This window comes from Abramis brama (genome assembly GCF_963993115.1).
Source record: "Abramis brama genome assembly, chromosome: 9".
Classification (NCBI taxonomy): domain Eukaryota; kingdom Metazoa; phylum Chordata; class Actinopteri; order Cypriniformes; family Leuciscidae; genus Abramis; species Abramis brama.
Genome location: NC_139971.1, coordinates 18,949,632 through 18,960,905, shown reverse-complemented (window position 1 = coordinate 18,960,905; position 11,274 = coordinate 18,949,632). Strand labels below are relative to the sequence as shown.

Genomic DNA, 11,274 nt, shown 5'->3' with positions numbered 1-11,274 from the left:
CCTGGTCATAAACTTTTATGACCTCAAGACGGCATCTCATCCAGTTCCTCTTGTAAAGCCAACATTCCAACACCTTAACATACATGAAACTCTTCAGAGAAAACTCCCTAAGATGTTTGATATGTATTCCTATGTTTCTCAAAGTGTCGTCGTTTGCCATAACGGAAACACTGACAATTTTATTGTGTGTTTAATCAAGCTTTATTTGTGTGTAATGAGGCATATGAACATAATGTTATGTGTGTCCAATATCTACCTGTAATTCTTGGTATCTGTCTGACCGTCCTGTTTTAATTCAACCAGTCCCGCACATAGTATTACAGTAAGATGTATTGTTCCAGGTGTACAATCTTAAGAAGAAATATGAATTCTTTCTCTCATAAAACATATGGTGAAAGTAGGCGTTTTCTTCTTCACACAAAGAGAATTTTCCCGCTTCAGAAAAGACAATCTGATTCGCTGTCGTTCCAAGAGAAGGCGTAAACAGATGTTTGTTAAAAGGCAGAAACCCCCTCATCACACTCTCTTCCTTCTTCGACCTCTCTTCTCTCATCGATCCTGCTTGACCTCCTCCTCCTCCTTCTCCACGTGCAGCGCTGCTCCGGTTGGACAGGCCCTCGCCTCGGCCTCTGGGACACATGGCCCGCGTCATGTAAAAGCCTGCCGTCTTTGCAACCAAGCTTTGCAACCTCTTCCGCACGGAAGACGAACTTTCTCGGTAATGTTACATCCAGTGAGCCTTTAAACTTCGCGGCACCTGAAGACGCAACAGAAACAGGATCGACACCTCTTGTCCTGCCTCAGCCTCGCGCCGAACAGAGAACAAACGTGCAAGTGACGGTAACCTTATCTGATAAAACTGCTTTCCAGGTTGTCTCGCGAACTTAGGTTTCTGTATGTAATAATTACTAGCTTTTCTCTTCTCTTTATTCTCTTTTATTTCTTTCTTTCATTTAATTTCATTCTGATCACTTATGTTATTGTTTGGTTATATGTTTGTTTGTTTATTGTTTGCATTTTTACGTACGTTTATATTCGTAGCTCATATAATCTCTAGTTTTGCATTTATTAAAATTCATAAATACTTTTCACTGTCTCTGTATTTGAAAGCCCACCATTCTAAAGTCAATGAAACAAAAGATCTTAAGCTACAAGCTCGATATTAGACTACATTCAGTAGTTTTAATTAATAAACTCAATAAAGTTTAATGTTCGTGGCCAGAACCTAAACTTTAGTGGAGTTTGTGAATACCCCTTCTTAACTGTACTGACCTTACATCTACTCGCTGGCCGAGTTAAAGGTTGGTCAAACCAGTTACAGGACAAGGTATTCTCGATAATTGATAAAATAAATGTACATGCGACTTATGAATTATGACCATGAGTCATAAATATTAATATTCCCAAGATTCCCCATATTCTTGAGCTTATTCATATTTACCCAGAGTCGTATTCGTTACAATGTATTTTATGATGTTTAAATATATTTATTCACAAAATATACATTACTAAAGCTGTTAGCCACATCCAGAAAAATGAATGGGTCTCTGCTGGATGTGTATGGTTATTACACTTTTTTCATTTTCTAAAGATGTTTCTTTAACCAGCAGATGGCAGAATTCTGCCCCTAACACCTAGATCATATCCAGAAACTACGTTTTTTTTTTCTCATAAATATTTTATATTTCTTATGCATGTTAATGGTGTAGTTGAGGAATTTTGCGGTAAATATGTAAAAAATAAATAAATAAATAAATAAAAATCCCCTTGATCCCCTGCTGATTTTGTAATTTCGCCCACTTTCAAAGAAATGAAGGGTCTATAATTTTTATGGTAGGTTTATTAGATATAGAGACAGAATATCAACCAAAAAATACAGAAAAAACACATTATATAAAGGTTATAAATTGATTTGCATTTCAGTGAGTGAAATAAGTATTTGATCCCCAAGCAAAACATGCATTAGTACTTGTGGAGAAACCTTTGTTGGCGAGCACAGAGGTAAGACGTTTCTTGTAATTGGTCACCAGGTTTGCACACATCTCAGGAGGGATTTTGAGGAATCCTCTTTACAGATATTCTCTAAATCCTTAAGGTTTCTTGGCTGTTGCTTGGCAACTCAAAGTTTCGGCTCCCTCCACAGATTTTCAGTAGGATTAAGGTCTGGAGACTGGCTAGGCCACTCCATGACCTTAATGTGCTTCTTCTTGAGCCACTCCTTTGTTGCCTTAGAGGTATGTTTTGGATCATTGTCATGCTGGAAGACCCATCCACGACCCATCTTCAGTGTTTTGGCTGAAGGGAGGAGGTTCTCGTTCTCCATTGGCCCCTCAATACAGTGAAGTCATCCTGTACCCTTAGCAGAGAAACAGCCAAAAAGCATAATGTTTCCACCTCAGTGCTTGACTGTAGGGATAGTGTTCTTATGGTCATAGTCAGCATTTCTCTCCTTCCAAACTTGGGGAGTTGAGTTGATGCCAAAGAGTTCGATTTTGGTCTCATCTGACCACATCACTTCCCCCCAAGCCTCCTCTGAATCATTAGATGTTCATTGGCAAACTTCAGACGGGCCTGTACATGTGACTTCTTGAGCAGGTGAACCTTGCGGGCGCTGCAGGATTTCAATCCATTGCAGTGTAGTGTCTTACCAATTGTTTGCTTGGTGACTGTGGTCCCAACTGCCTTGAGATCATTAACAAGCTCCTCCCGTGTAGTTCTGGGCTGACTCATTGACTTTATTTTTCATTTTGTATTTCTTCCATTTCCGAATAATCACACCAACAAGTCGCCTTCTCTCTAAGCTTCTTGCTTGTAGCCTATCTTTCTTCAATCTTGTAGCCTATTCCAGCCTTGTGCAGGTCTACAATCTGGTCCCTGACGTTTGACAGCTCTTTGGTCTTGCCCATGGTGGTGGAGAGGTTGGAATGGAAGATACAGATTCTGTGGACAGGTGTCCACTGACATTAGGACATTAGGAGTACTTTCTTAAAGTGACAGGACTAATCTGTGTTCCACATGGGCACATAACCAATCTGTGGGAGGCAAAATTCTTGCTGGTTGGTTGGGGATTGTTGTGGCAAAAATTCATTAAACAATCATCAACTGCGTAAGAGACACTCTGAAATTCAAATGATCATTAAAAAGTATTTTATTCTTGCAAGAAGGCCCAGTTGCCACACAGAAGTCACCAGTACAGTCTGTGAAACAAGTGTGACGACGAGAGGGAGGGCAGAGGAGTCTTTATACTGCTTTCAAGGTCTTTTGCTTACAGGCCCTTATCTAAACAAGGAGAGGCTTCCCTGCTAGTTTTCTAATACTGCTAAGTTTGTTCTTACAAACTCACAAGTTCTAAATTGGACGACCTCTGACCCTAGAAGTCAGAGGTCCCTTCTCATTCTGCCGCCTCCTGACGTCCCACCTGTTACCCAGCATTAAGAGAAACACATACACATCAGTTTTACCACGTAGACCACGTATAGAAGGTCATTTCAATGTTTTACTGAAAGTCAATGAAAATCATTACTGCAAATCAATGAAAATCTAAATTTTCCATAACAGGATCAAATATTTATTTCACTCAATCAAATACAAATTAATTTACAACCGTTATGTGTGTTTTTCTGGATTTTTTGGTTAATATTCTTTCTCTATCCGTTAAAATAAACCTACCATAAAAATGATAGACCCTTCTTTTCTTTGTAAGTGGGCGAACTTACAAAATCAGCAGGGGATCAAATAATTATTTCCCCCACTGTATCCCCCAAAAAACAGCATACACGTGGAGGTGAGAAGTAAACGATATAAATGATATATAATATATATTATTGTTATTTTTTTTTTTATACAATCACTCTATAAATGTTTGGGGTCATACTGGTGGTCTCTGATTGGTTGAATCTCCTAGCACACAGCTGGACCCAGGGTTTGCACAGGTATGTGTTCGCCCCAGTGTGTCTGATTGGGCAGATACTGTGCAAGGCTAGGGAGGACAGAGAACAAGTCTTGCTAGTTGCATTCTTACTGTCCCACCCGGACTTGGTTCGACAGAGCTCATGCTTCTTGCAACAGTCCCTCCCTGGCGAATTCCTCTGAAGAAGGACCTTCTTTCTCAGAGACAGGTAACGATTTGGCACCCGCACACAGACCTCTAGAACCTCCACGTCTGGCTGCTGGAGAGGATGCGGAAGAAGTGAGTGGACTATCACCAGGAATCTCTACAAGGAAGCTGTATGCTTTGAAGTGGCATCTTTTCACTAGTTGGTACTCTTCCTGAGGTGAAGACCCTCAGAGAAATGCTATTGGGTCAATACTTTCCTTCTTTTCCCCCTCCACTCTGAAGGTGTACATGGCTGATATTGCAGTATATCACGACACAGTGGACGTTAATTCTCTCTTCTCAGTTAGAACACAACACAGAGACTTCTTTCCATATGTGGCACTATCTGGTTGGTAAGTTCATGTGATGTATTCTCCACATGTTTATCTCCCTGTGGACAGGATGTGGTCTCTGTAGTGTCATTTTTTCTGCATAGGAAATAGAACACTTCCCCATTGCAAACTCCTGGTCTGCACATCTGTAAGTTTATTTATCCTTTAAAGAAAAGAAAAGTAAAAAAAAAACAAAAAACAGAAAAGATCAAGAAAACTGCTGAAGCAACCTATTTCCATCGTGGTACGGGGCACTATGGCAACTTACTTAGGCGTTGAGAAGGTTATGAGTTGGCCTGAGTGCACCTGCTATTAGGCACGCTGTAACCTGCTGCAGCGGCACTGCCGAACCTCGAAACACAGTTTAGATGGTTGTGCCATTTTGTATAGGGGACCCTAGTGTCACTACATCGACACAACACCGAAGTGAGTGACAGATAGGGAACATCTTGTTAACTATTGTAACCTCCGTTCCCTGATGGAGGGAATAAGACGTTGTTTCCCCCCTGCCACAACACTGAACTACTCGCTGAAATGGCCAGGACACTGTTTTGGCTCCTCTGCACAAACCTGAATGAGTGGAGCAAGCCATCTCCTTTTATACCCGTATGTCTGGGGCAGTGGCATGCAAATTCCACTCAACAATTCTCATTGGTTTTTCTTAAGCATCAGATGTGTTTGGGGCTCCCAAGTGCAACCCCTAGTGTCACTAAATCAACATTCCCTCCATCAGGGAATGGAGGTTGCAATAGCAAGTGCAACCCCTAGTGTCACTATATTGACATTCCCTCCATCAGGTAATATAGGATAAAATAGGAGCCAAGACATTAAAATAATAATAATAAACATCCCTATATATGTTCTGCCCTATATAAAAATAATTTTAAAATCAAAATAATAAATCATGTTTTTTAAACAAAATATATTAATTTAACATGACCACATTAATGACTTTATGACTTGAAGTCATGAAATGAATATTTTTAAAGCATTTCTTTAAATGAATCATGTGAGAACTTTGTTGATTTCTCTCTATAATCAAAATCAAGCTGTTTTGGCAAAGAGTCTTTTCTCCTCATTCATTTATTAAATCAAGTGTATATATTTGATAAACCTGGAAATATACTGTATTTCAATAAAACGTCTCAATAAATAATGAATTCACTTCAAACTGCAAACTTGCGTGTTACAATTTTACAAGCAACATGTGAAGGATGTAAATGTATAAAATCTGACAAATTAATAATCAGTGTAATTTAAAGCAAGTGAAAGAATAACTTGTAAGTTAATAATTATAATTCTACAAAACAGCAGGCATTTCAATATTATTTTTTTTTTTTTTACACAAACATCAGAAAAATATAAAACTATCTCTTTTGTGCTTCTCTTCCCATGATGGCTTTTTTAGTGTTTCTTTCTGGATGTAAAATAATGATGTAGCACTTTGGGGCAAATATGGCCACCAGTAATCCAAAACTGGAAGCTAAAATGGCAAATATCTCTACAGCCACTGCATATTTCCCTGGTGAGCTCACATATGCCGGAATAAATGCAATCCACACAGCACAGAAGATCAACATGCTGAAAGTGATAAACTTTGCTTCATTAAAATTATCTGGAAGGTTTCTCGCCAGGAAGGCTAACATGAAGCTTACTGTGGCCAACAGTCCAATGTATCCCAGCAGCATAGAAAAACCAGTCACTGAGCCAATAGCACATTCATATACTATTTTAGATCGAAGATACTGGTTGTTTTTATGGGGTGTTGGAGAGGCAGTTGATAGCCAGACTGCACATATCACAACCTGGAGGGCTGTTAGGACCAGAACTGTGCATCTTTGTTGAGCTGCTCCAAACCATTTCATTGCTCCTTTGCCTTCTGGCCGAGATGACTTGAACACAGCTATGACTACCATAGTCTTGACCAGGATGCTGGAGACGCACAGGACAAAGCTTATGCCAAACACAGCATGTCTTAACTGACACGTCCACAACTGTGGCTGACCAATGAACAGTAGCACACACAGGAAACACAGTTTGAGTGACAACAGCAGCAGGAAGCTGAGCTCTGAATTGTTAGTGCGTACTATGGGAGTGTTACGATGATGTGCAAAGATGACCATCACAAGAGCGCAGAACCAGGTGCCAAGTAGGGAAGCAGTTGTCAGAGAGATGCCCAGAGGTTCCTCATAGGACAGAAACTCTACTTCTTTAGGGACACACCGATCCTTATCTGGATTGGACCAAAACTCATCTGGACACATTGTGCACTCAAAAGCATCTGTGAATAAGAAAATTAGATAAGGTAAGTAGTTATGAGGAAAATATTTTTAAATTATATCTACCAACAAAAATCTCATCACCTGTTGTATTAGAAATCTCTCCATCTCCGCATGGCAGGCAGTCAAAACAGCAGACAGGAAGACCTTTCCTCATGGCTTGTCTGGTCCCTGGGGGGCAGCTCTCACTGCACACAGAATGTGGGGGCTGTCATGGTACAGAATATGTTGTTATTTATGAATAGAGTGAATGCTCAGTATACTGTAGTATTTCCATGAGGCATTTGGAAACCATTGTTCTACAGTATGCCAGAAATGTAAGAATGAATGTGTATATATATATACTTTTTTCATCTGAAAATTCCAGTATAATGCATCCTCATCCAGTGTGAGCACCTTCCCTGTTGCTGCCCCTTCATTTACTACACCAACTGTTTGGACTCTTATTGATCCATCAGAGTTTGGCTGCCAGTTCAACACATCATAGATGGCCAGAGCATCTCCATTCTTATCAAATGACACATGATCCCCAAAGCCTGTGGTGAAGTTCACTTGCTGTAGGTAGTGAACCAGCTGTATAGTTAAAATAACAAATATACATTCATACATGATTGCCACACTTTACTTTTAATTACCAAAGTTCTGATAAAAATGCTTGATTGACTGATGTTTTTAAAAATTTGAATCGTTTTGCTTTCAAATAATATAATATAAATAAAAATATATCTTCTGTAACTAACAAAGACCAATATTATTGTGACAATATCAGATTTATTAAAATATCTGAAAAATGAATTAATATAGAGCACATATTTTTCGCTTTTCCACATGAGCTCTTCTATATGCCTGGAGATAATCTGCAGTATACCTGTGGGTCTTACCTGCCAGGGTTTTAGGTTGATTATGTTGGCACAGCTGTTCCCACCAAATGGTCCTCTCCCCTCATCACACTGCATCAGGTCATGAAGCGCATGTGCCAGGGCATAAACTGCCTTATACACATTATAAGCTGCCCTCAACCCTGAAACATCAGTGTATGATGTGTCCGTGGTGTTTAGATCCTCCTGTCCTGTACACACCTTTTTCACTTGCTCACCATCTGTCTTTTTACCTCCAGTTTCAAAACTGCACCTGAACATGTTCTCCCAGAAGATCCTCAACATATTATTTCTTGGATCATTGCTGGGACAGAGACGTAGCAGAAAGTCTTTAAGTGTCTGGATCTCTCCACGCCTAATGGCAATGCCCAGTGTGCCCCCTAGGAAGGGTAGGAAACGTGGACTGTGAAACACAGGTGAAGTGGCCCAAGCTTCACTTGCAATCCACTGTCTGCCTGTCAGGTTTTGCAACACCACCTCATCCATCAAATTCATAAGATAGGATGAAGTAGAAAAAACAACCACCACTCTTGCTGTAGAGGCCTGAATCACTCCCATTATACGTTGAATATCTTTGGGGTTATTATCATGGGGCAGGATTTCAGAAAAAGCAACACAACTTCCAAACTGCTGCATTTCCTGCTGGAAGGACACAGAAGCATAGATTCCGTAGTCGTCATCACTGTAGAGGAAACCAACCCAGGTCCATCCAAAATGCCTCAAGATCTGAACCATAGCCCACACCTGGAAGGCATCACTAGGAATAGTTCTGAAGAAAGAGGGGTACTTTTTCCTGTCACTCAAACAGGAGCAGGTGGCGTAGTGACTAACCTAATTAGGAAAGATCGAGCAAAGGCATGAAAAAGAGAAATTGAGTTATGATCAACATACAAATACAGATGAGAAATAAAGTGTTACAATAAATAGATTAGGATATATATGGCTAAAAAGAACTTATAAAAGAAAAGTGCAAAAAATATGCATCTAGTGCAATTTTACTTTTTTCATCCCATCTTACTATAGGTACTCGAAACAGCCCCAGAACACTGGAAATCGCAATGGATGGAGTTGATCCTGGATCCCCCACAATCCCAATCACCGGAGGAGGGCCAGTGCAGTTTAGGTTGGAGAAGGAATCCTCTGTCCCACTAACCAGGGTTATGGCAGCCCGAAATGCCATTCCTAGCATCACACAGTTGTCATAAAGATGGTAGCCAAGAGTGATGTTAGGCAGCAGATTTGGATTCTTATTGATCTCCTTTATAGCAAAAACCATGGTCTGTGCCTGCTGGAAGCTTTCCATATCAAATCTAAGAAAAAAAAAAAAAAACAGAAGAAAAAAAATAAGAGAACTTATTATAATAAAGTGATACAAAAAAGCTAATAACTAACTTATGAATTAAGCATCAATACATTCCAAATACATCTCATGGAACCCTCCTATTGTGCACACTTACTTTTTTTTTTTTTTTTTTTTTTTTTTTTAGATGTAAAGTAGTATTAATAAAAAAAAAAATGTTGGCATGTTAGCATCATTGCTGTCTACACATTATTTGACAAAAACAGTCATATTTCCTATTTATTATTTTTATTATTATTTTTTTTTAAATTCATTTTCTCTTCTTTTATAGTTATGTAGTCATTCTGGACCCAGACTCACTTTTCACAATATGGTGGTTCTGGCTCTGTTCTGAAGCTCAGCTCTGGGAACACTGTGAAAAAATGAACTTCAAACAAGCCTCCAAGTATAACATCTCCATCCTGGTACATTCCATTCAACTTGAAGCGTCCCTGGAGCTGACAGGTACCAGATCTGATGATTGATGCTGCAGAAATGCAGTTAAAAGACAGATACAGGCAGATGTTTAGGGTGATCCACATCTCTCTCTTTCTGACCCACTCACCCGTTCTGCTTGCTAATTTATGATGATGATTGTGTGGGGTGTTACTTTAAAAGAGCAGGCGGTGCTAAGTGGGCATCTCTGGAAAACACAATGTCGCCTTCCCATCATTTGATAATTTCCCTATCTAAATTTATGTTTATAAAGGTGTTATAAGATTTGTTCATGTTAAAATACATTCTCCTAACCCTGTTTAAAATGTTCATTGATTAATATTAATATTAACTGCTTTAATTTATTACATTATTTGTTATCATATTATCTACTGTCGTAAACACACTGGTGTGTAGCACAAATTATTGTACAATTTCCTACATTTTGTTATTCTTCTAGCTATTTACTTACAGCATGAAATGATTTTGGAGTTCACACATTTACAGAAAATTGCTTACTTCCATGTTGCAAATTAAGGTGGATAGCGAGAGTTTGGGGCATGGCTACTGTAGCAGGCGGAGACAGAGGTTGTTAAGCCGGTGTTGTAAAATATTCAGTTCCTGTGAGAAACTGTTCCAGGGTGGACACATATTCATGATATTTCCCCCATTGTGGGTGAACTGAAAATTACTGCCAATCATTGTATCCTAAAAAAATAAAAAATCATGCTAAATTATTGTTTTTTTTTAGGTTTTTTTATGAGACAAAAAATGAAAGGCAAAAATTGCACCGTTTTCTCATTTACCATGCCAGGTGCAAAGTCCAAGCACGAAGGGGCAACCGACAAAGCTTGTAAATCTCCTATCCTTTTAAGAGAGGTAATAGACAGGAAGAACAACGTCTTGAGAGTTAGAAACTTTAACCCTCTGGGGTCTAAGGTGTTTTTGGGGTCCTTGAGATGTTTTGACATGCCCTGACATTTGTGCTTTTTTCAGTTGCTTATAAACATGTTAATGGCAAAGGTGTAATTACACTCTATTTAGCACAAACAGGGCTACCATAATATGTGAGCAACATGTATGTTTGTATTTTTGAGAGAATAATGTTTATGCATGGTTATTGAAAAAATAAAAAATGAAAGTTTCTGAAATAAGGCCACAAAACACTAGCCTGGCTAACGTCAGACCAAGTCTCATTTGAGACTTGGTCTGGGAACCACGTGTTCATTTTCTCGTATTTGAGGCGTGGTTTACGAATGCCCAGAGCCGTTTATTGGGCGCTATGAATGTCTATCAAATGCGCCTGTACGTAGCTCATAGCCAATCGCTTCAATTATACCAGATGACGTATGTAGAGTGACAGAAATTCAACGAGGAAAAAGACGATGGGTCAAAGATTTATTTGTACACGATGGCGTTTAGCGAATATTACCGTTTGTGCAGGATAAACATGAGGGTAGAAGGTAACGTCGAGTCTGATGCCATGTTGGATCCATAGATATAAACAAACTGCTTCGGTGTCGTCATCGTCTTGCTGCTCCCTCCCCGTTCTGTGATTGGTTCCCTTTTTCAGGGGAAAATCTGGTCCATGGTCAGTGGCGGAACTAGAGTTTTATACATGGGGTGGCCAGGGGGTGGCCACTGCTACTTTCGGGGGTACACAGTACACACACACACACACACACAGTGGAAAAGCTTATGGAAGGAATTGGGTCACTCTGTTTGTGTCTATAAGTGTTGAACATCCAAAATATTTGCAGAAAACAAAGCTTAAGCACCAAGGAGATAAGATACCGTAGCATGTGTCTGTTATGTACTGCTGCGTTTATTTACAAAAAAACTTTAACAGTTTTTTTAATTGTACTTGAAAAATGTAAACAATTGTATTGCCCATCAATATAAAATCTTATCCTAG

The 11,274-nt window shown here is 39.3% G+C and overlaps 1 protein-coding gene across 1 annotated transcript; it reads right to left on the bottom strand.

The window, feature by feature from the left end:
- Positions 1-5,795: 5,795 nt before the first annotated feature.
- On the bottom strand, positions 5,796-9,466 carry LOC311089692 (extracellular calcium-sensing receptor-like; the record flags this gene model as incomplete). The annotated part of the gene is made up of 6 exons (XM_084124589.1): positions 5,796-6,709; positions 6,792-6,915; positions 7,053-7,280; positions 7,589-8,416; positions 8,604-8,895; positions 9,246-9,466. 6 exons carry the CDS (start codon positions 9,464-9,466, stop codon positions 5,796-5,798), a joined length of 2,607 nt encoding a protein of 868 aa, XP_083980715.1.
- Between the last annotated feature and the right edge of the window lie 1,808 nt (positions 9,467-11,274).